A 26,150-nucleotide genomic window follows, 5' to 3' on the forward strand; every position below is an offset into this window, starting at 1 on the left:
AATACATCAGATAAGATAACTACAGAATGGTCTGGACTGGGTGGAGATGTATTTATGACAGGGTCGTGCCAGGTAATGCACAGTACTCAGCTGAGAAATGCAAAACAAGACAGATAAGACACAGTGCCTATAGAAAGTACACCGCCTTGAACTTTTTTTCAAATGTTGCCGTGTCATTGGCCACGTTTACACGTGAACAGTATTCCGGATAGTAGCTCATACTCTCACGAGTATACCTGTAACCATGAATAACAAAATATTCCTAATTTAAGTTTATATGGGTTAAAAGGAATGGTAACTGAAATCTGGACACTGACCGTAGTCCTATGACCTCTCACATGTAGCCTAATAAAATATGAATTATTGCAGACTTGCAGACTGCATTTGTTGCAGTAAAATTATATAACGCATGTTAATTTTGTCTCTGGAACAGAAGTGGAGAAATATGATTACTTTCTTTAAGCAACTCTTGAGAACATTTTAATATGTGTGAAACAGTTATCTTTGACACTGCTATGCATGTCACGACTTCCGCCAAAGTTGGTTCCTCTCCTTGTTCGGGCGGCGGTCGGCGTCGCCGGTCTTCTAGCCATCATCGATCCACTTTTTATTTTCCATTTGTTTTGTCTTGTCTTCCCACACACCTGGTTTCAATTCCATCATTACGTTGTGTATTTAACCCCCTGTTCCCCCCATGTCCTTGTCCGGAATTGTTTGTAGTAAGTGCATGTGCACGTTTATCTGGTGTGCGACGGGTTTTGTATCCATTGATTGTTTGTTCTGATTCCGGTGGTATTTATTATTAAACTGCTCCGTTGTAAACACTGTTTTTGCTCTCCTGCGCCTGACTTCTCTGCCGCCTGTACGGACCCATTACAGAATTCTGGACCAACTATATGGAGTCAGCAGGAGCAGGTACCCTGGGTATAGGGGTGGAGGATGCGCGTCCGGGAGCACGTAGCAATGCTTCACCATCTTGGCACCGCCATGGACCGCGTTGTCCAGACAATGGACCGCTGGGAGAGACAGGGAGTTCTATCAGTCCCTCCTCCAGCACAACCAGGGTCTCCACTATTCTCACCCAGAGCCCTCTGATGCACATGTGTTTTGTCGGTGGATTTTCTTACCGATCTCCCCCCTCACAGGGTAACACCGCGATGCTGGTCGTTGTGGATCGGTTCTCTAAGACCTGTCATCTCCTCCCTCTGTCCGGTCTCTTACGGCTCTACAGACTGCGGAGGCGTTGTTTACACACGTCTTCCGGCACTACGAGGTGCCTGAGGATATAGTGTCTGATCGAGTTCCCCAGTTCACGTCTAGGTTCTGGAAGGCGTTCATGGAACGTCTGGGGGTCTCGATCAGCCTTACCTCGGTGTTTCACCCCGAGAGTAATGGGCAGGTGGAGAGAGTAAACCAGGATGTGGGCAGAATTCTACGGTCTTATTGCCAGGACCGGCCGGGGGAGTGGGCGGCGTTCGTGCCCTGGGCCGAGATGGCACAGAACTCGCTTCGCCACTCCTCCATTAACCTCTCTCCCTTCAAGTGCATACTGGGGTACCACCCGGTTCTAGCGCCTTGGCATCAGAGTCAGACCGAGGCTCCTGCAGGGGACGACTGGTTCAGGCGCGCGGGGGAGACATGGGAAGCTGCCCGTGTTCACCTTCAGCGGGCCGTGCTGCGCCAAAAAAAGAACACAGACTGTCACCGCAGTGAGGCCCCGGTGTTCGCACAGGGGGACCGGGTCTGGCTCTCGACCCGAAACCTGCCCCTACGCCTGCCCTACCGGAAGCTGGGTCCGCGGTTTGTGGGGCCATTTAAAGTCCTGAGGAGAGTGAATGAGGTTTGTTATAGCTTACAGCTTCCCCCCGATTACCGTATTAACCCCTCGTTCCATGTCTCTCTCCTCAGGCCGGTGGTGGCTGGCCCGCTCCAGGAGTCCGTTCGCTCCATACTGGATTCGAGGCGTCGGGCGAGGGGCCTTCAGTATCACGTGGAGTGGGAGGGGAACGGTCCAGAGGAGAGTGCATCGTGCACCAGTCCCTCGTGCAGCAAAGCACCCCAACAACATGATGATGCCACCCCCGTGCTTAACAGTTGGGTTGGTGTTCTTTGGCTTGCAAGCCTCCCCCTTTTCATCCAAACATAATGATGGTCATTATGGCCAAACAGCTCTATTTTTATGTCATCAGGCCAGAGAACATTTCTCCAAAAAGTACGATATCTGTCCCCATGTACAGTTTCAAACCGTAGTCTGGCTTTTTATGGCGGTTGGACTCTTTTACTGACTTTTCAACTCGTTCAGTAAGAGGAATGAATCTTTCGACTAACTTGATTCAGTAATGCCCAGAGCACACAGGACCCACCTGCGAACGATGAACTAAAATCTAGAATAAATCATGATTCTGCAAGCCCCTCATTCACCATAGGGAGCTTATTGGAGATGTTATCTGTGACTGAGACTTATTAAAATGTGCCTCAAACAATATACATGCATTTTTCTTCTCTATGCATGATCTATTGTTTCTGCACAAACATGATAGACTTGTCCGAAGCAGCTGAGCCAGAGGAGCGTGTATTGACCCTGCTGTAGAAATCTTTGCGCCCAGCTGGTCAAGCTATCGACTAAAGTGAACAAGTCACTCGGAAAAACGATCATGACTGTTCAGTCACAAAAATGAGTGCTTGAAAAATTATGAATTGTTCGCAACATCATTCTTCTACAAGAAATTCCAGCAATTTTTGTTTTGTTGATGGTGGTGAAAAACGCTGTCTCAGTCGCCGCTCCATAATCTCCCATAAATGTACAATTTGGATGAGATCTGATGACTCGGACGACCATGGCATATGGTTAACATTGTTTTCATGCTCATCAAATCTTTCAGTGACCACTCACGCCCTGTGGATGGGGATATTGTCATCCGATGGGGGCATTGCCATGGTAGCCAAAATAATGGATTGCCCAGCATTTTTATACATGACCCTAAGCATGATGGGATGGTAATTGATGAATTAACTCAGGAACCAGACCCGTGTGGAAGAACCTGCTTTCAATATACTTTGTATCCCCCCTTTACTCATGTTTCCATTATTTTGTCAGTTACGTGTATATAAAAATAAATGTGACCAGGGAGCAGGCATGCTGCTGATTTGACACTGAAAAAAAGCAGCTTGCCCTTTGACTGGCAGATGTAGTGTCGCAGGTCAGGAAAAGGGCAGTTGGTGTGTGTGAGGAAAACGGCATGTCAGCAGCAGGAGCACGTCTGTCATGTGACTAAAGCAGCCAATCGCAAGCACCTCACCGGTGAGGCCACCGAGCATCTGGGCTATCTCGCCATTGCGCAATCACTTTGGAGGGCCGCCTTCCTGCTGCCTGCTTGTTGCTATCTGGGTACTTCTGAGTCTACTGATTACAGTAATAGATACTAGTGGTGCAATGTCTTCAACAACATTTAATAAACTGTCTATCTGTAAGTAATAAAGCATTATCTAAACTGTCCTCATGAAATATGGTATAGCTATGCATTTGTTTCTTTTTTTCAAACCTTGACTTTTAGGGTTCAGTCAGTGACAGCAATGGCAGTTCAAATCAATCATGTAAGTTACATTTTTTCTTAAAATCATTACTAAACAAAAATACTGTGTAAACGCAACATGCAACAGTTTCAAATATTTTACTGAGTTACAGTTAATATAAGGAAATCAGTCAATTGAAATAAAGTAATCAGGCCCTAATCTATACATTTCACATGACTAGGACTACAGATATGCATCTGTTGGTAACAGATACCTTAAAAAATTGTAGGGAAGTGGATCAGAAAACCAGTCAATATCTGGTGTGACCACCATTTACCTCATACAGCGTGACACATCTCATTCGCATAGAGTTCATGAGGCTGTTGATAGTGGCCTTTGGAATGTTGTCCCAATCCTCATCAATGGCTATTCAAAATTGCTGGATAATGACAGGAACTGGAACACACTAGAGAGAATAAAGTAGACGGCGAGCGTCAAACGTTTGATTTATGACCCTATGTCCAGATGACGCGTACATGCCCAAATATGGGCATCCGGTCAGGACATCCTGGCGGGAAGGTGTCACGTGGTTATGCCAATATAAGTGCATCCTGTTCCTGTTGTCACGTGTTAGAGTGTGTGCTATTTTATGGCTATATTGCATTTATTCCTTTGAAGTTGTCATGATGATTGATGTGTAGGGACCTCGTTGAACTGGGGGGGATGTGTTTGAACATTTCAAAGAGGATGGCCCCACACCCACCCTACTTTATTGCCCTTAGGGTTGTTGTCTATGAAGCAGGAATGTCCGGGGGCGAGTGTGTTGGCGGCAGACGCATTATAAATAAGGCCCAGAACAACACATGCTGCCCCAGAACACTAAACAATATTTTAAAAATAAACATGGATTTTGTGATCAGTGGCAAAGCAGTGATTACCGCAACAATGGAAGCAGGACCGCGGCTGAAAGATAGAGAAAGGGCCAAGTATAAAGCAACAATATACGATGCACCAAAAAAAAACGGATTCTAAGTGTGTATAGAACCCAAATACCGCCCCCAACAGCGCTGAAAGATCAAGTGATGATGTCTAATGGACAGCAATGGGGGTATCAGTTTGATTACCAGGCCTGTAGAGTGAAACTCTATACCGTAGCCGAAGGAGAAGTATATACAGACCAGACTTTAGGAGCGGACTACGGGCTTGAAGACCGGTTTTTCGCAAGGTTGTGTGTCCCGAACTGAGAGTTATCACAAAGGGGTATAGCGTGTTCACAGGCTACGAGACCCGTTGGGAAGGTACCCCTGACTCCTCAGGAAGAGTATTTCACCAGGTGAAAATACAAAGAAAGAATGGACTTCCATGTGGATGCGTGGAGTTCTATATCAGCAACGAGGAAACCCGCAACCAAAACATTTGTGATGGGTATTTTAGGTTGTGCATGCTTATTCCTTTTAAAAGTTGGGATCTACTGGAATTGAAAATGTTAGAATTGTTGGACGCTCTTTTTGTACAGAGCCAAAAGGGTCAGCCCCCAAAGAAAACTAAGTACACGGCTGCGTAAACCACGCCCTGATACCCAAAGGACTGGTTCAACAATGAAAGGAGTGTCGATAAAGCCTCCGGTTCTTCATTTCAGCATACATCATGGATATTCATACAACATACCAGGACTCAGATACGTCATGGGGGCCAGACCCTAAGGACTCTATGCCTCGCAGCCCACCATTCTACTCCCCCCAGGCAAGACCCCCGACACCTCCTACATGTACACAGCCTGAGGATGTGTTTGATGGGGTGGTCAGTACTATTTTTGTGGACACCATCAAGGCCTCTGTAGCCACACTTTTAGACGTTGTGAATGGAGAGTATATAAGAGAAAAATGCATCGGTTGTGAGTGTCACGCCCTGACCTTAGAGAACCTTTTTATGTCTCTATTTTGGTTTGGTCAGGGTGTGAGTTGGGGATGGGCATTCTATGTTTTGTGTTTTATGTTTTATATTTCTTTGTGTTTGGCCGGGTACGGTTCTCAATCAGGGACAGCTGTCTATCGTTGTCTCTGATTGGGAACCATACTTAGGTACCCTTTTTCCCACCTGTGTTTGTGGGAAGTTGACTTTGTTTGTAGCATTATAGCCCTTAGGCTTCACGGTCATTTTTGTATGTTATTGTTTTGTCAGCGTCATCCGAAAGAAAGGAATATGTACGCTCAACACGCTGCGCTTTGGTCCTCCTCATTCAACGATCGTGACAGTGAGATCAATCACTCCAGCCAGCGTCGTCATCCGTGTTTATACGAGCCCCCAAGACACTACTTCTTCAACCATTTTGAGGAGCTGGTGAAAAGACTGTGGTCCTGCAGGTTTATACCTTCACTGGTCAGAGCCCTGGAGTCTTGTGCCGTCTATTCCCAGAGTTTACGGGGTAACCAAGGCTTTCCTACATGAACTGAAGGAGGCGATCTACATCCACTAGAAACTCAAAGAAATCCGACACACTCTGGTGGACGACAATAAATACAGGGAAGCTGTGGTGGCTGATGTGATGACTTTTTTACTCAATAAACCCCAAGAGACAGAGTGACAATACATATTTATGATTTAAATGTAAAGAAATGGGTAACTATATGCATACGATGTTAGAGAGAATAAATACATTTTTACTTTTGAGAGAACTTACAAATGTGATGCATCAAATTGTTGAAAATAAAGTGAACAATGTATCGTTCTACACAACCCACAATACATGGGCTAATGTAGAGTGTGTGCTAAAAATTGAGCAAATCATGAATCATGTACGACATACGGGCGAGAGTCTACAATGGACACAACTGGTATCCCATCTTGTGGATGATTCTGAAGAACTAGAAACAACTTTGTCTAAGATTTTACTTTATTTGTTTGAAACACTGTATAATTGTAACATGTATCATATTTGTTGTTTATATACTTATATAGCGGATGTGTGTGTTTTAATTCAGTGACACAAGCCTGTAAATCTTAACCAAATATACAGGGTATTGCATGCTTGGATCGTTGATGTCATGATCGTTAGAATGATTGGACCAAGGCACAGCATTCTTAGAGTTCCATATGTTTAATAAATATGCAACTCACCAAAAACAAACAGAAGAATACGAAACGTGATGTTCTGGGCTGCTCACAGGCAGCTACACAAAAACAAGATCCCACAAACAACAGGTGGGAAAAGGCTGCCTAAATATGATCCCCAATCAGAGACAACGATAGACAGCTGCCTCTGGTTGGGAACCATACCAGGCCAACATAGAAAACTAAAAACTAGAATGCCCACCCTAATCACACCCGAACCTAACCAAATAGAGAAATAAAAAGGCTCTCTAAGGTCAGGGCATGACAGTTGAGAAAATGGGGACAAGTATCCTGCAACTAATCCTGAATTGTCTGTATATGTAATACTTGATGTTTGCAAAAATAAAAATTCAAAAATGAAAATGAAATGTTGTCGTTATTTGAAAGTGGCTCATTAACGTTATTGTACCCCATAGAGGCAAGAAGGATGGCGAAGCAAATGTTGAAAAACATATATTTTACCCCCTCTAATCCTGGGTCTTATGGGGGTAAGGAGCATTTACAAGTGCTGCTCAAGTGAATGAGTGGTTATCAGAGCAGGATGCTCATACATAAACCTGTACGAAAACAATTTCCAAGAAATATAGTTTTTTCTATCCCATCCTCATCCCAGTTTCAGGCGGATCTATATGACATGCAGGCCCTTACAGATAAAAATGATGGAAATCGCTACATGCTAGTATTTTCTCTAAAATAGCATTTGTAAGGGTCTTAAAAAATAAGAGCGGGCAGAGGTGACCCGGGCCTTTGACTCTATCTTTAAGGAAGGAGAGCCCCCAAAAAAGTGCAGACTGATGGCGGAAAATCATTTTTTAATAATACTTTTCAGAAACTCATGAAGAAGCACAATATAGTACATTTTGCTACAGGCTCGGATTTGAAAGCTGCAGTTGTTGAACGCTTTAACAGAACTCTGAAGGAGCGGATGTGGCAATATTTTACAGCTCACAACACGCATAGATATATCGATATAGTTCAAGATTTAGTAAAGGCGTACAACAACAGCTGCCATAAGAGTATACGTATGAAACCCTCAGAGGTCTCTTCTGAAAACTCTTTTCAAGTCTTTAAAATCTGTATGGTTTGTTCCCCCTTCGCCGTGGATTTTAAATTCATAGTGGGGGACTTGGTACGTATATCCAAGTTGAGAGCTGTTTTCGACAAAAAAATATGAGCAAGGCTACAGCGATGAGTTGTTCACGGTTACCGAATGTCTACTGCGCATACCCGCTTTCTACAAGTTAAAAGATTATGATGGGGAGCTTATAGAGGGATCTTTTTATGAGAAGGAACTACAGAAGGTACAGTTGGGTAAAGACAAAGTCTTTCACGTGGAGGAGATTCTAGATCAAAAGAGAGAAAAACTGGAAAAACTGGCCCCAAAAGTTCAACAGTTGGGTATTAGAGCACGATGTGGTGGAGGCATCGGGGGTTAACTTAAACCCTCATGCATGATAAATACAACATCATTCGTGTGTAGACAGGAGTGCATCATGGAACACAACGGCTTCTACCTGACTCTCCCCAGTAATGCATCTGCACATATATATCGTAATAACCAAAGTTCGAATTATACAACCAATTTTCCAAAGCCTATAGAGTTATCAGAGGCCTGGAAAGTAGGTCTCAGTGATATTACATACCCCCATAGTTGGTATAATATCAAAGATAAGGACCTTGTTTTTTATTGCAAAAGGATATCGGAACCTCCAAAACTTATTAATTTTAAAAAGGGTTCTATAGAACCGTCGACAGGATCGTCTCAGACTTGAATGAACTCCTAACCCTGAACAATATGGAAATACTTGATCTACAACCCTATACATAAACGTGTACAAATCTCAGGGGATGCTGATGGGGTATCCTATCAAAGGGTAGGAGACATTTGTGTGCCCCTCCTGAGAACAGTTCATATAGATGGAAAGGATGGCGATATAGTCACTGTTAATGCAACCACTGTGTCAGATTTCAAAAAAAGCTTTACCGAAAAAGCACACCATGCAATAATCTGAGTACAGCGCTCAGGCAACAAAACAGCCAAACAGATATCTGCCATGTTGTGTAGTCAACAGAAGTCAAAAATAGCATTATAAATATTCACTTACCTTTGATGATCTTCATCTGAATGCACTCCCAGGAATCCCAGTTCCACAATAAATGTTTGATTTGTTCGATAAAGTCTATTATTTATGTCCAAATACCTCCTTTTTGTTTGTGCGTTTAGTACACAATCCAAACTCACGACGCATTGGCAAGTCCATGCGAAAGTTCAGACGAAAAGTTATATTACAGTTCGTAGAAACATGTCAAACGAAGTATAGAATCAACCTTTAGGATGTTTTATCATAAATCTTCCATAATGTTCCAACCAGAGAATTCCTTTGTCTGTAGAATTGCAATGGAACTCAAGCTGACTCTCACGTGTACGCGCGTGGTCAGCTCAGGGCAATCTGCCAGAGCCCTGACTTAATCTCCTCTCATTCGCCCCCACTTCACAGTAGAATCCTCAAACAAGGTTCTAAATGCTGGTGACATCTATTGGAAGCCTTAGGAAGTGCAATATGACCCCATAGACACTGTGTATTCGATAGGCAATGAGTTGAAAAACTACAAACCTCAGAATTCCCACTTCCTGGTGGATTTTTTTGCCATATGAGTTCTGTTATACTCACAGACATAATTCAAACAGTTTTAGAAACTTCAGAGTGTTTCCTATCCAAATCTACTAATAATATACATATATTAGCAACTGGGCCTGAGTAGCAGGCAGTTTACTCCGGGCACCTTATTCATCCAAGCTACTCAATACTGCCCCCCAGTCCCAAAGAAGTTAACAAACGTGGCATTGTTCGATGCCAGAAGGATAGATCCTGACTGTATTGCCGCTCGAGTAAAGCCACCATTTGTTTGTGTAGCAAAACCTTTCTGTATTTTAGAGCCCTGGAAAAGGCTGTGAGAAACCTAGCTTGTTCTATTTCAGGTTTGTGTGTTTCTACAAAATAATTGGAGGAATCAAGAAGGTTGGCCGCTTCACATAACATCACGTCATCTACCTCTGAAATGTAATTTAAAATTTATTCGGGATGTCCTGTGCGCCAAAATCCTGCGTGCTCTCGTTGTGTATGGTGTTCTGTGCCGTTATACGCCGGGGAGGAGTCTGAAAGAAAATAATACATACAATATAATATAGATTATATATAGATATAATACTATATATTAACAATACGTAATTAAATTACCTTGGCTTTTTTGAGAGGGCTGTTCTGACAAATCGCGGAAACCGGGGGCTCTAGACTTTTTTGACCAAGCATTCCAGATTCTGCCGGGCATGTCTCATTATTTGTCATTGTTTTAACATATTCAATCATAAAAATGCATAAATAATAATAAAATATGTATAACTAATAATATATATATATATATATAATGGCTTCCTTGTAGCGCTGTTTTTTCAAGCAGTAAGTTGACGTCCCAGTAACACTTTTCGGGCTGGAGTGATTCTGCGCAATGCACTAGCGCCTGAGTTGTGCGTTGCTGGTTTGGGTCTGGAATATAGAGCGAGCGGTTGGAGGTTCCTGGGGGAGTTGATGTGACAGTTAAAGCCTCGGTTCTTGGTGTGTTTGAATAAACATTCGTACAGAACGGGAGAATAGCATCAATGTCATCGTCTCCGCCGTAGTCGTTCAGAGTCCATAATGCAGCCATGATCCTTCTTTGCGGTCTGTCAGCTGTTAACACAAAAATAGCTTTTAATATAGGGTGCACACTTTTTGTTTTTAATGTATAAATATTCTTATGGATTTTATTATTGGACTTACAGTACGTTGACAATAGTGTGATGGGGACTGGCTGCACTCGTTTTGCTCCACTGAATCCACTTCTAATGAACGCTGTTCCAAATCATTTATTCCCCGGAGCAACTGGGTAAAGGATTGATATCCTGTGAAAACTTCACAGTTGAATCCTCAGGTTGGAATATGTAAGCCATATGTCCATCACTCGAATCCAAAACTCCTTTAAAACATTCAGGGGCCTCATATAAAATGTCCTCGATGCTTTTATCATTGGGTTCGTGACAAGATAATCATAGCACCCCGTGAATTGGTCTAGGTGACATAATTTTCTGTTTAATGTTCTGGGTTTTATTTTTAAAATCTTGTTTAGTGTTCTGGGGCAGCATGTGTTGTTCTGGGCCTTATTTACAATGCGTCTGCCGCCAACACAATTCCCCCCCCCCACCCCCCCCCCCCCCCCCCCGGACATTCCTGCTTCATGGACAACAACCCTAAGGGCAATAAAATAAATAAGGCCATCCTCTTTGAAATGTTCAAACACATCCTCCCCAGGTCAACCAGGTCCCTACACATCAATCATCATGACAACTTCAAAGGAATAAATGCAATATAGCTATAAAATAGCGCACACTCTAACACGTGACAACAGGAACAGGATGCACTTATATTGGCATAACCACGTGACACCTTCCTGCCAGGATGGCCTGACTTGATGCCCATATTTGGGCATGTACGCGGCATCCGGACATAGGGTCATAAAGACGCGCGCCGTCTTCTTTATTCTCTCTGACACTGTCGTGCACATCGATCAAGAGTATCCCAAACATGCTCAATGGGTAACATGTCTGGTGAGTATGTAGACCATGGAAGAACTGGGACATTTTCAGCTTCCAGTAATTGGGTTCAGATCCTGGTAACATGGGGCAGTACATTATCATGCTGAAACATGAGGTCATGACGGTGGATGAAAGGCATGATAATGGGCCTCAGGATCTCATCATGGTATCTCTTTACAATCAAATTGCCATCGATAAAATGCAATTGTGTTCGTTGTCCGTAGATTATGTCTGCCCATATCATAACCCCACTGACGCCATGGGGCACTCTGTTCACAATGTTGACATCAGCAAACCGCCATGCTGTCTGCCATCTGCCTGGTACAGTTTAAACCGGGATTTATCCATGAAGAGCACACTTCTCCAGCATGCCAGTGGCTATCGAAGGTGAGCATTTGACCACTGAAGTCGGTTACGACGCCAAACTGCAATGAGGTCAAGGCTCTGGTGAGGATTTCGAGCACACAGATGAGCTTCCTTGAGACGGTGTCTGACAGTTTGTGCAGAAATTCTTCACTTCTGCAAACCTACAGTTTCATCAGCTGTCCGGGTGGCTGGTCTCAGACAATCCCACAGGTGAAGAAGCCAGATGAGGAGGTCCTGGGCTGGACATTCCTGCAGTCAGCATGCCAATTGCACGCTCCCTTAAAACTTGAGACAGTTGTGGCATTGTGCTGTGTGACAAACTGCATATTTTAGTGGCCTTCTATTGTGCCCAGAACAAAGGTGCACCTGTGTAATGATCATACTGTTTAATATGCCACACCTGTCAGGTAGGAGGATTATCTTGGCAAAGGAGTAATGCTTACTAACGGGGATGTAAACAAATTTGTGGCCAAAATAAATAGGCTTTAAGTGTGTATGGAACATGTTTGGGATATTTTACGTCAGCTCATTAAACATGGGACCAACACTTTACATGTTGTATATCTATTTTAGTTCAGTATAATTTGTAGACTGAAAATTGACGGCAATAAGCCCAATACAGTGCATTCCAAACACTTGACTTTTTCCACATTTTGTTATGTTACAGCCTTATTTTAAAATTGATTAAATAAAATGTTTTAATCATTGATCTACACACAATAACCCAGAATGACACAGCAAAAATAGGTTTTAGAATTTTTAGCAAATTTATGAAAAATTAAAACAGAAATACCTTACATGAGTATTCACACCCTTTGCTTTGAGAGTCAAAATCCAGATTTCTGGACATGGGAGAAGATATTGGATGGTGAAGGACCCTGGGCTCAGCCTGGAGAATATCGCCGCCCCAAAGAAGAGCGGCGCTGGTATGAGGAGGCAGCACGGCGACGCGGATGGAAGCCCGAGAGTCAGCCCCAAAAATGTATTGGGGAGGGGGCACACAGGGAGTATGTCGAAGCCAGGTAGGAGACCTGCGCCAACTTCCTGTGCTTACCGGGGGGCTAGAGAGACCGGGCAGGCACCGTGTTATGCTATGGAGCGCACGGTGTCCCCAGTGCGGGTGCATAGCCCGGTGCGGTACATACCAGCTCCGTGTATCGGCCGGGCTAGAGTAAGCATCGAGCCAAGTGTCATGAAGCCGGCTCTACGTATCTGGTCTCCAGTGCGTCTCCTTGGGCCGGCTTACATGGCACCAGCCTTGCGCACGGTGTCCCCGGTTCGCCTGCATAGCCCAGTGCGGGCTATTCCACCTCGCCGCACTGGTAGAGCGACCGGGAGCATTCAACCAGGTAAGGTTGGGCAGGCTCGGTGCTCAAGAGCTCCAGTGCGCCTGCACGGTCCGGTCTATCCAGTACCAACTCCACGCACCAGCCCTCCGGTGGCAGCTCCCCGCACCAGGCTTCCTGTGCGTGTCCTCGGCCCAGTACCACCAGTGCCAGCACCACGCACCAGGCCTACAGTGCACTTCGCCTGTCCAGCGCTGCTGGAGCCTTCCTCCTCTCCAGCGCTGCCGGAGTCTCCCGCCTGTCTAGCGCTGCCAGAGCCTTCCTCCTCTACAGCGCTGCCGGAGTCTCCCGCCTGTTCAGCGCTGCCAGAGCTGCCAGTCTGCAAGGGGCAGCCAGAGCTGCCAGTCTGCAAGGAGCAGCCAGAGCTGCCAGTCTGCAAGGAGCAGCCAGAGCTGCCAGTCTGCAAGGAGCTGCCAGTCTGCAAGGAGCTGCCAGTCTGCAAGGAGCTGCCAGTCTGCAAGGAGCTGCCAGTCTGCAAGGAGCCGCCAGTCTGCAAGGAGCAGCCAGATCTGCCAGTCTGCAAGGAGCAGCCAGAGCTGCCAGTCTGCAAGGAGCTGCCAGAGCCGCCAGTCTGCAAGGAGCTGCCAGAGCCGCCAGTCTGCAAGGAGCTGCCAGAGCCGCCAGTCAGCATGGAGCAGCCAGAGCCGCCAGTCAGCATGGAGCAGCCAGAGCCGCCAGTCAGCATGGAGCAGCCAGAGCCGCCAGTCAGCATGGAGCAGCCAGAGCCGCCAGTCAGCATGGAGCAGCCAGAGACGCCAGTCAGCATGGAGCAGCCAGGGCCGCCAGTCAGCATGGAGCAGCCAGATCCGCCAGTCAGCCAGGATCCGCCAGTCTGCCAGGATCCGCCAGTCTGCCAGGATCCGCCAGAGCCGTCAGTCAACCAGGATCCGCCATTCAGCCAGGATCCGCCATTCAGCCAGGATCCGCCAGTCAGCCAGGATCTGCCAGAGCCGCCAGTCAGCCAGGATCTGCCAGAGCCGCCAGTCAGCCAGGATCTGCCAGTGCCATTAACCTGCCTGAGCTTCCTCTCAGTCCTGAGCTTCCTCTCAGTCTTGAGCTACCCCTCAGTCCCGAGCTACCCCTCAGTCCCGAGCTACCCCTCAGTCCCGAGCTACCCCTCAGTCCAGAGCTACCCCTCAGTCCCGAGCTACCTCAGTCCCGAGCTGCCCCTCAGTCCAGTGGGGCCCTTGGTTAGGGAGACTCTGGCGGCTCAGGACAGACGGGAGACTCTGGTGGCTCAGGACAGATGGGAGACTCTGACAGCGCTGGGCAGGAGGAATGCTCTGGCAGTGCTGGACAGGCGGGAGCATCTGTAGGGGGAAGACGGAGAGACAGCCTGGTGCGGGGGGCTGCCACCGGAGGGCTGGTGCGTGGAGGTGGCACTGGATAGACCGGACCGTGCAGGCGCACTGGAGCTCTTAAGCACCGAGCCTCCCCAACCTCACCTGGTTGAATGCTCCCCGTAGCCAGGCCAGTGCGGCGAGGTGGAATAGCCCGCACTGGGCTGTTCTGGCAAACCGGGGACACCATGCATAAGGCTGGTGCCATGTACGCCGACCCGGGGAGATGCACTGGAGACCAGATGCGTAGAGCCGGCTTCATGGCACCTGGCTCTATGCACACGCACCGGGGACACAGTGCGCTCCACAGGCACCCTCTCGCTCTCCACCGCATAACACGGTGCCTGCCCGGACCCTCTCGCTCTCCGGTAAGCACGGGGAGTTGGCTCAGGTCTCCTACCTGACTTAGCCACACTCCCCGTGTGACCCCGCCAATACATTTTTGGGGCTGCCTCTAGGGCTTCCTTGCCAGCCATGTTCCCTCGTATCGCTGGCTCCTCTCTCCGGCTGCCTCTGCTCTCCTAGCTGCCTCCACCTGTTCCCATGGGAGGCGATCCCTTCCAGCCAGGATCTCCTCCCATGTGTAGCAACCCTTGCTGTCCAAAACGTCCTCCCATGTTCAGGAGTCCTGACATCGCTGCTGCTGCTGTTGCTGCCTGTTACCACGCTGCTTGGTCCTTTTGTGGTGGGTGTTTCTGTAACGGTTGTCTTGGGTGGAAGAAGGATCGGACCAAAGCGCAGCGTGGTAAGTGTTCATGATGATTTATTCAAATCGAACTAAACACTGAATAACAAAACAATAAACGATGTGAACAAAACGAAAACCGAAACAGTACCGTGTGGCCCAAACACTCAAACGGAAACAAACACCCACAATCCAAAAGTGAAACCCAGGCTACCTAAGTATGATTCTCAATCAGAGACAACTAACGACAACTGCCTCTGATTGAGAACAGGCCTAACACAAAAACCCAACATAGAAAAACAAACAGACTGCCCACTCCAACTCACGCCCTGACCATACTAAAACAAATAATAAAATAACAAAACTATGGTCAGAACGTGACAACTCCTATGGTTATAGACTGCTCTACCTGGATGTTTACCAGAAAACATGATAAACCACTCCCATGGTTGTAGACTGCTCTACCTGGATGTTTACCAGAAAACATGATAAACCACCATGGGAGTGGTTTATCATGTTTTCTGGTAAACATCCAGGTTTGTAGGAAGGAAAATATTTTTCAGTCCCCGATATTAACTTAGAAATTACTTGGTAAACTGGTAATAATATAACATTGGCTGTTATGTATAATATTGTGTGAGATGACACAAGGTAACCCCCTAACTTTGGGAAGTTCTTTGAGACCAAGAGAAAATTGCTAAACTATAGTAATGTAATTGATTATGAATTTGTTCATAAGCGACTTGCCTAGTTAAATAAAGGTTACATTTAAACAAATGTTAACACTTGCCTTCTAGTGGCCTCATGGGTGGAACGTTGTTAATATTTTTCATAATTTCATAATCAATATACAGGATTGTCAAAAAAATTATACATTCACATTATATGTTATTTTTTTATTGAGGAAGATTGTAGCCAGGCAAACAAGAAAGGACAAAATTAAAACATTTATTTTCATGACTAAGTTGCTAAGGTAGGTTAATGCCGTAACAGCATGTTGTCATTGAAGGTTGTTATGGCATTCTAACTAATTGGTCCTACAGTACATAGCTAGCAGTAATTCAGGGCCAGTTGCAGCACTTGCAGGCATCAACATAGACCAGGCCGGGCTGGCATTTGTGCAGGTAGGTGTTGCCACGGAAACACTGGAAGTAGGTGGTGTTGTCGAAGATGTTGACGTACAGGCCGTCTGGGCGTCCGGAGCAGAAGCTGAGGATGGGGTCTGGGGTGGTGGTGGGTGCCCGAGTGGTGGTGGGCTTGGGGGCGAAGCCTGGGAGAGGGAGGGAGAAAGGAAAGGATGTATGGAGAAAGGGAGGAGAGTTTGAGATGATATATAGACCTACATACTGTATAGCTTTACTTAGAGGTTTGTAAAGTCAACTGAATTCAATTGAACTGAATGGAAGTTCATTTACCCAGAGAGTTGCGGAGGTGGTTGACGAGAGGGAAGGGGCCATCAGCACAGAAAGCACCACTGAAGTCATCCATGTCTAGGGTCCACACAGAGGCTCCTCCCAGGTTCTTGGTCTTCAGCCACTGGACCTGATGAAGCAAAGAAGACACAGACAAATGTGCTAACATGGACATGGCTTTAGTGATAAATCAGTTGATTGCATGATTGATTGATATTGACTCAGATGTTCCTGGCATGTACCTTGGCAGCGTAGCTCTCCTTGCTGTCGTAGCCCACCCAGGAACTGCCTTTGACGGCGTAGGGGACCTTCTGCTCATCAATCCATTCGATAGTGGCACCGGAGGTGAAGGAGCAGACCTGGGGGGAGCGAAACATTCTGTTAGATAATGACAAACAAACAGATAAACAAACAAACTACACAAAATGGCGTATTGTTTTGAGATTTGTGGCCTGTGTGCTTTGAGTAAAACATTTTATATATATATATATATATATATATATATATATTATTATTATTATATATATATATATATTATATATATATATATATATTATATATATATATATATATATAGATCAGATGTATGATCATGAACATAGTTATTCAAGTTTTAGCGCACCTCGTAGTAGGACCAGTATCCTGCGTCCCGGGTGTAGGGACCAGCGTCAGCCGGGCCGTTTGTGGGGGCTCCCAGGCCAGTGTTGGAGGTGGTGAGACGGTAGGTACGGCCGTAGGTGGGGAAACCCATCAGCAGCTTCTCAGCTGGAGCACCGTTGTCCAGCCAGTAGGTGATGGCAGAGTCCTAACACATAGAGACAGGTGGTTAAGACAAGGGAGCTACAATGGAGGACATCTATACCAATATTTTGTATATTTACATAATTTCTTCACAAGTTTCCTGGTGAAAAACTTGGTGTAGATGTTAAAAAATAAAGTGTGTCTTACGACATTGAAGTTGTAGTGTGTCCCCGAGTCATGGCTGCTGCGGAACAGTGGGCTATTGTGTCCTGTGGCTCTCTCCCAGTGTCCGTGGAAGTCATAGGTCATCACGTTGATGAAGTCCAGAGAGCTGCAGAGACATGAATAGACAGGGGAATGAAGTATATAAAGTGTGTTTGTTTGAAAAGGAGAGCGAGGGAGAGAGATAAAAAAGAGAAAGAGAGAAAACAGACTTCAATTTATATCAGAGACTTCTATCAGCTGAGTGGGTTTCTCCCAGACCCATGCTGTCTACAGTACCTGGCGATCTGGGCCACCTCGTAGCTGGAGTTGATAGTGGGCTGAAGAGCAGCCACGTTGGCAGACAGGAGCAACTGGGTCAGCCTGGTGTCTTTAGCGTCATTCTCAAAGGCCTTCTGCAGCTCCTGTTGAGCCATACATAGACATTAGGTTCAGAAAATAGTCAAAACTATATGGCCCTTCAGGCTGAGCTGGATAGACAGCGCTACAACGATAACAAGCCACAGAAAATGACAGAAACACATTGAAAGCTAAAGGTGCAAATCCTCACTCATGTTATAACTGTCAGTAAAAAAGTTTATGTGCAAGCTTACTCTGACGAGCTTGGTGAATCTCTCCCTGTCTCCATCGGGGCTGCCGTTTTGAGTGGGGAACTCCCAGGCCAAGTTGAGACCGTCAAAGCCATGGGAACGCAGGTAGCTGATGGCAGACTTGATGAAGGCCTGGCGGCCCTCAGGCTTGGACACCATTCCAATGAATCTAGAGGGGTGGAGGGAGACAATGTAAACCGTTTCTCTGGTCCTGAGTCTATTGATGTGCAGAAGTAGGGAAATGGAAAACACTATGATAAAACACTATGATAAAACACTATGATTAAACACTATGATAAAACACAATGATTAAACCTGATAAAAAAAGGAGTGGAATGGGCAACAATAAAAACCTTCACCATTGAAATTGACTTTTTTAGATGCTGGGTACAAAAACACAAATCTGTTTAATGTGGAGTAGTGGAAAGATGTGAAAGTAAAATTTTATCTTATCACAAACCATGCTTTTGGAGAGCTGTGAAATCGCAATAAAATGCTGTGAAGAACCAATAAGAGACTTACGGGCTAAGTCCGTTGACTGTGCCTCCGACAGACAGCAGAGTCTTCATCATTGGGTTCCTGCAGATCAGAGAGGTAAGATGAGGAGTCAAACCGAGTGTTCACCATGGAATTATTAACTAAGGCCCAACTCTCACTGATGTCAACCCAGAGTCACTCACACGTTCTTCAGGTGGTTGAGGCTCGTGTAGAGGGTCTCGTCATTCCACTCGATAGGGGCGACCTGGTTGAAGCTGTTGATGGTGGCCAGGGCGTAGATCACGTGGGTGCAGAGGAATGGGTCGATGTTCTCGGGGGTGAACTTCCCAGTGGTTGGGCGATACTGGGACCAGTTGGTCATGTGACACACCAGTTTGGTGGAGGCAGCTGAAGGTAAAAGAGGAAATCTATCCAGAGACTGAATTTCACATTGACCCTTTGGGGTGCTCTAAAATAATGGGTTGGATTATTTTACTTTATGGGATTCCTCATTTTAAATGCTTATGTAGGATGCATGAATTTGAGTAGGATTACCGAGCCTCAGAGGTGTAATTGTGGCTCAGATAAGGAGATTTAAACCACAGAATTAGATTGAACACAATCTTAATCTCTATGGTTTAAACATGTCAATTGAGAAATGTAAAAAAGTTGATGAGGGAAACGCTTACCAATCTGCAACATCAGCAGAAGGCCCAGACCTGAGGAAAGATTACTGAGTTAACAGAGTAGACACTAGGGACTCGTTTGCCAGTGGGTCATGTTGAAGAATAAGATGAGGATGATGATAATGATAACAACAAGGACAATGGGGATGATGATAGTGATGGTAATGACTGAAGACGGCATAGGCATGTACCTGCAAGCACAGTAAGTCTGGCCATTGTGTTGTAAAAATAAAGTATGTTTTCCTTAGAAACAATGTACCTGAAAGAAAGGATAGATTATTAAAATAAATGAATACATACAAATAAACAAACAAATGACTTAAGAAATACATTCTTAAATATAAATATATAACGAAATCGTATAATTATGCAATTATAACATTTTATACATGCAATTCTGTTGTTATGTTGTTCATTCAGGTCAACCAAGTATGTAAATATTAGATATCACAAAGTATTGGATAGTGTTTTGTATTTCACAATCTCTAACATTTAGTAACCCATGTAACTATTGTTCTTGATTAGCTGGATCTTAAACAAAATCACATTCATGTATACCCAGACCTAGGTCAAATGTATAAACACTTTCAAATACTTGAAGTGCACTTCACATACTATAACTTGACTGGTATAATGGAACCAATTAAAAAGTCCCCCAAAAAAGTAGTTTTGAAAAACATTTTGAAACGTTTTAAATGTAACCTTTATTTAGGCCCTGGTCACCATAACCAAAAGGGTCAACTCCACCCACCCTGCAGTGTATTCAATAATGTATTGGAACCAAGTCTGATCTAAGCATACACACACTTATATCCACTGTTAACAAACTGAAATCTTTTCAAATGCTATTCACAGGTTAATTAATAAACTGTTATCACCATGTCATGCATGATAGGTAAGTTGCAACATAGCGATGATATTACATATGAAATTACAAGCTATGTTACATACATTAATATAACATTACATATTACATACAAAACATGAATATGGATGTGATCATATTACCTTTCTCCACCAGTGACAGAGGGCGAGTTTCTAGCTGTGCTTTGTTCTTGCTTATTTATACTTTTCACTTTCCTTAATAATAATTGGTATCAAAGTGCAAGTGATAAGTTTCCCGGCTATTCTGGGTAGTGGGAGATTGACTGATTAGGGGAGACCGGAGTTGGCTTTCACACTTTTTACTCTCGTGTATTTCTCAGCGCTAGTATATCTTACAAGACTATTTTAAGCCTTAATAGAAATACCAAGGCCTTGGGTTGACATACAGTACAGTAGTCTATCCTCATATCGTATTCCAACATTGAGCTAAAAGCCATCAAACACACGCTCCATTCTTGGGTTGGTTGTCACAATGTTTGCTAGTTGCTTATTCCTTTTGTAACAGGAACTACAGCATACAGAGTCTTAGAAATAGCCAAGCCTTTCTTTGATCAAAAAATATTCCCAACAAAATTCAGCATTTTACATTTTGAGTAAATTTGTTTGTGTATGCATGTCTTTGCATACACATGTGTACGTGTGTGTATTTCACAGTGTATGGATGGTGTATACCATGTGTATATTCTGTACATACGACTAATAATAACGTGAAACATGTCATGCTGACAAGAATTGACCAGATGGATGAGATCTTTCAAATAATTGACATATTTTAATATTACACAGCAATCTCTAGATTGGGAATAATAAGGACTGTGACAACCAACCCTTGAGACAATCAACCCAGGTCCCCCCTCCCTAATAGATGAAATGACGCACACTAGGTAAAATGGCAAGTATTTAGGGGCTATTCATCCTGATATGTCACAAGTGACATAATAAAGCAATATTTGATCATGCTACATCATCCATGCAAATTCAACAGTGATAAGAAAATAAAAACACAGTGGAACAGGAACGTTTTAAATACAACCTCAAGGTGTTTATTTAGTCACATTTACAAGTGCCATCCCCCCTTCACATTTCCATTCAATCACAGATTTAGATTGGCCAAACGGTATCATAACATATCAACATTTCAGCCCGACCAGCTGACAGGCAAGCACATCCTAGCAGAGAGGTTGCCCTTTTTAACCACTGATACAGGGACAGTGTTTTCACCCCCTTAATGCTTCAGGTTAGTATTAAGGGGAGAGTAACTGATCCTAGATCTGTGGTTACGGGCAACATCTACTTCGAGCACCATCATAGCTTCCACCATGAAGTGAGAGATGAACCGACCAATCAGACTTCCTGAAGTTGACACAACATTCCAACAGTTTTTGGACATGATGTCACCTTAGTATTACAGAGATATCTGATGGTAGTTTTAAATATGAAAAGCGTTGCGTTAACAAAAACATTTACACACACACACACACACACACACACACACACACACAAATGAATAAGCTAGCATTACGTACATAACCAAAAGGGCAACAACATTCCATGGCTGAGGCAACCTTCCCGATTGGGGTAGAATAAGCAAGGACAGATCACGTGTACTTGTGCGTCTTCTCAGACCTATACCAGTGCTGGGTGAGGAAGGAACAACACTACCCACCAAACAGTAGGCTCTGAGTTGTCAGCTAAGTGTGTGCTAACAACTGTACTCTAGCAGCACAGTACAGTACAGTATAGTATCTACAGACCGATGATAAGTGAGATCCAGTGTACGAATACATTGAGTGTACAAAACATTAGGAATATCTGCTCTTTCCAGACTGACCAGGTGAATCCAGGTGAAAGCTATGATCCCTTTTTGATGTCACTTGTTAAATCAACTCCAATCAGTGTAGATGAAGGGCAGGAGACAGGTTAAAGAAGGATGTTTAAGCCTTGAGACAATGGATTGTGTATGTGTGCCATTCAGATGGTGAATGGGAAAGACCAAAGATTTAAGTACCTTTGAACGGGGTATGGTAGTAGGTGCCAGGCGCACAGGTTTAAGAGTGTCAAGAACTGCAACACTGCTGGGTTTTTCACACTCAACAGTTTCCCGTGTGTATCAAGAATGGTCAACCACCTAAAGGGTATCCAGCCAACTGTGGGAAGCATTGGAATCAACATGGGCCAGCATCCCTGTGGAACGCTTTCAACACCTTGTAGAGTCCATGCCCCGTCGACTTGAGGCTATTCTGAGGGCAAAAAAAGGGTACAACTCAATATTAGGAAGGTGTTCCTAATGTTTTGTATGCTCAGTCTTTACCATAGTAACTCCTATCCTGTGCTTACGGGAACACAGGCTGCTTTCCCAGTTGGTGGCTGTATCAGTTTAGATGCGATACAGTGTACAGAGCTGAGTGGTCCAGTGGCTTCCAGCATGTCAGGCCTTAGTAACTGTTTGACCCTGCAGAAGCTGCTGAATGAGATATATGTTTGACTATAGTTTGACCGGCATGTTGAAAGAGAGTCAAATTGATGCCCTTGTTCTGCAGTTTTAACGACAGTATTACCATGCATTCATTGTCTTCAACTTCAAAGTGAGAGTTTGTGTTTCCTCAAGTAACTCGACGTATGGACGTATGGACGTATGGACATGTGGACATATGGACGTGTGGACATGTGGACATATGGAGGTATGGACGTGTGGACGTATGGACGTGTGGACGTGTGGACGTATGGACGCATGGACGTATGGACGTATGGATGATGGACGTATGGACGCATGGACGTATGGATGTGTGGACGTGTGGACGCATGGACGTGTGGACGTATGGAGGTATGGCGTGTGGACGTATGGACGCATGGACGTATGGCGTGTGGACGTATGGACGCATGGACGTATGGCGTGTGGACGTATGGACGTATGGACGTATGGACGCATGGACGTATGGCATGTGGACGTATGGACGCATGGACGTATGGCGTGTGGACGTATGGACGCATGGAGGTATGGACGCATGGACGTATGGCGTATGGACGCATGGACGTATGGCGTGTGGACGTATGGACGTGTGGACGTATGGACGCATGGACGTATGGCGTGTGGACGTATGGACGCATGGACGTATGGCGTGTGGACGTATGGACGTATGGACGCATGGACGTATGGCGTGTGGACGTATGGACGCATGGACGTATGGCGTGTGGACGTATGGACGCATGGAGGTATGGACGCATGGACGTATGGCGTATGGACGCATGGACGTATGGCGTGTGGACGTATGGACGCATGGACGTATGGCGTGTGGACGCATGGACGTATGGACGTATGGACGCATGGAGGTATGGACGCATGGAGGTATGGACGCATGGACGTATGGCGTGTGGACGTATGGACGCATGGACGTATGGCGTGTGGACGTATGGACGCATGGAGGTATGGACGTGTGGACGTATGGACGTATGGCGTGTGGACGTATGGACGCATGGAGGTATGGACGCATGGACGTATGGCGTATGGACGCATGGACAGTCACGTTTTTTCTTTTTTAGCTGCCCTCTTTATTTTAAGGTACAGTGATCAACATACCAAAACAGTTTATAAAACACAACACTCCCGATCCAATAGAAAATGACCTGAACACTGTCAGGCACAGGATTGGGTGGCTTCACACACTGGAATCAAAACACTACGGGTCTGAAACATCAAAACTGACAGGTGTTGAATACATCAATTTATTATGAAAACAAAATGACTGTCAAAACTGGGAACTCTGGGTATAGTGGCGTTGTTTCTGTACTAACAGATTGTCATCAAAATGTTTCATGCCCAGAGTGTGTTTGTATCTCGCTCATTCTGATGTTGACAATCAGTCGATGTCTGTTTAAAACAAACAATAACTTCTATACAGCTTTGGCCCTAAAATGTGAGATGTAGCTAGCAAACAGCACTGGAAAAAACAAGTGATCCATCATCCAACCACTTGCTCAACAAACCGTTTTCAACTCCCAGACTTTTACAAATAACAAAAAAAGACCCCTTGCAAACCATAAAAGGTATTGTTTGATTCCTACACTCCTGAGATGTTTTGAAATCATAGAATTACAATTAGTGATGACTAAGAAACACTGGAATGCCACAGAGCATCTTGGTTCCTAGAACTGTTCTACTGCATAGAACAACATGTAGAAGCACAAACGTACTGCTACTGCCCAACCTGCCTTTATAAGGTTCAGACCAACAGAAATTGAATAAAACAAGAGACAACATACAGTAGTTGCCATCTTGTTTCACGTTAAGATGTATCTAACAGTAGTTATATTGAGAACAGACACACTGTGTTGAAAGAGCAGTTTACCATTGAACTTCTTGGCTACGCCCAAAATCAATAGTTCAAGGTATTGTACTGAACATACATTCCAGAGACTTTCTAGGTGCAGGAGTTATCAGATGGGAAAATATAGGAGAAGACCCACTGTTCAAAAGCTGCCACGGTTTTAATGTACAGTGGCATAACACTTGACAAAGACAGTGGTTGTGTAAAGCTCGTCATCGGTGGAAGGAAGAGTGGACCAAAGTGCAGAGTGGAAAGTGTCCATGATGTTTATTTTCAAAAAACACTCAAACAAAAATAATACATTCAAAAATGAAAGCGAAAACGAACAGTTCCGTCAGGCACAGACACTAAACAGAAAATAACACCCCACAAAACCCAAACGGAAAATACCAACTTATATATGATCCCCAATCAGAGACAACAATAGGCAGCTGCCTCTGATTGGGAACCACACGCGGAAAAAACAACAAAGAAATGGAAAACATAGATTTTCCCACCCGAGTCACACCCTGACCTAACCAAACATAGAGAATAAATAAGGATCTCTAAGGTAAGGGCGTGACAGTAACCCCCACAAAGGTGTGGACTCTGGCCGCAAATCTAAACCTATAGGGGAGGGTCCGGGTGGGCATCTACTCTCGGTGGGGGCTCCGGTCAGGGATCGTCGCCGGGACCTCCGGACCGTAGATCGTCGCTGCAAGCTCTTGACTGGGGACCGTCGCTGGAGGCTCCGGACTGGGGACCGACACTGGAGGCTCCGTGCCCTGGATTTTCACTGCAGGCTCCGGGCCATGGATCATCACTGGAGGCTCCGGGCCATGGATCATCACTGGAGGCTTTGTGCCATGGATCATCACTATAGGCTCCGGGCCATGGATCATCACTGGAGGCTTCATACGTGGAGCCGGAACAGGTCTCACTGGACTGAGGAGACGTACTGGAAACCTGGTGCGTGGAGCTGGCTCCGGGCCATGGATCATCACTGGAGGCTCCGGGTCACGGATCATCACTGGAGGCTTTGTGCCATGGATCATCACTATAGGCTCCGGGCCATGGATCATCACTGGAGGCTCCGGGTCATGGATTATCACTGGAGGCTTCGTGCCATGGATCATCACTACTGGCACCGGGCCATGGATCATCACTGGAGGCTTCATACGTGGAGCCGGAACAGGTCTCACTGGACTGAGGAGACGTACTGGAAACCTGGTGCGTGGAGCTGCCACAGGGCTTACCAGGCTGGGGAGACATACTGGAGGCCTGGTACATGGAACCGGAACAGGTCTCACCGGACTGGGGAGATGCACTGGAAGCCTGGTGCAGGCACCGGATACACTGGGCCGTGGAGGCGCACTGGAGGTCTCGAGCATAGAGCTGGCACAACCCGTCCTGGCTGGATGCCCACTTTCGCCCGGCAAATGTGGGGCGCTGGCACAGAGCGCACCGACCTGTGAATGCTCACTGGAGACACCGTGCGCATCACCGCATAACACGGTGCCTGACCAGTCATACACTCCCCACGGTAAGCACGGGGAGTTGGCTCAGGTCTAAACCCTACCTCCGCCAATCTCCCCGTTTGGGGCTGCCTCTCGTGTTTCCGTTGTTGAGCTAACTCTTCGTATAGTCGCCGTTCCGCTCTCGCTGCCTCCATCTGCTCCCTTGGACGGCGATACTCCCCGGCCCGTGTCCAGGGTCCTTCTCCCTCCAGGATTTCCTCCCATGTCCAGTCCTCCTGGCCACGCTGCTTGGTCCTTCTTTGGTGGGGTGTTCTGTAACGCTCGTCGTCGGTGGAAGGAAGAGTGGACCAAAGCGCAGCGTGGA

General features: G+C 45.5%; 1 protein-coding gene across 1 annotated transcript; it reads right to left on the minus strand.

The window, feature by feature from the left end:
* Positions 1-15,866: 15,866 nt before the first annotated feature.
* Positions 15,867-20,193, minus strand: chia.1 (chitinase, acidic.1). Its single transcript, XM_021610372.2, has 12 exons — positions 20,128-20,193; positions 19,311-19,378; positions 19,123-19,152; positions 18,637-18,841; positions 18,479-18,535; positions 17,960-18,125; positions 17,646-17,770; positions 17,352-17,475; positions 17,026-17,208; positions 16,646-16,762; positions 16,407-16,533; positions 15,867-16,261 (listed from the first exon to the last, which is right to left on the minus strand). Exons 2-12 carry the CDS (start codon positions 19,333-19,335, stop codon positions 16,053-16,055), a joined length of 1,368 nt encoding a protein of 455 aa, XP_021466047.1. The 5' UTR covers positions 19,336-19,378; positions 20,128-20,193; the 3' UTR covers positions 15,867-16,052.
* Positions 20,194-26,150: the final 5,957 nt, after the last annotated feature.

This window comes from Oncorhynchus mykiss, chromosome 7 (assembly GCF_013265735.2).
Source record: "Oncorhynchus mykiss isolate Arlee chromosome 7, USDA_OmykA_1.1, whole genome shotgun sequence".
NCBI classification, from domain to species: Eukaryota; Metazoa; Chordata; class Actinopteri; order Salmoniformes; family Salmonidae; genus Oncorhynchus; species Oncorhynchus mykiss.

Bases quoted from the DNA above. Each gene is read 5' to 3' on its own strand.
- chia.1 (XM_021610372.2), bottom strand. From the start codon at position 19,335: ATGGCCAGACTTACTGTGCTTGCAG. The intron at 19,153-19,310 runs GTACATGCCTAT...ATCTTTCCTCAG, and splicing joins CAGACTTACTGTGCTTGCAG to GTCTGGGCCTTCTGCTGATG. The intron at 17,771-17,959 runs GTAAGCTTGCAC...ATGGCTCAACAG, and splicing joins GATTCACCAAGCTCGTCAGA to GAGCTGCAGAAGGCCTTTGA.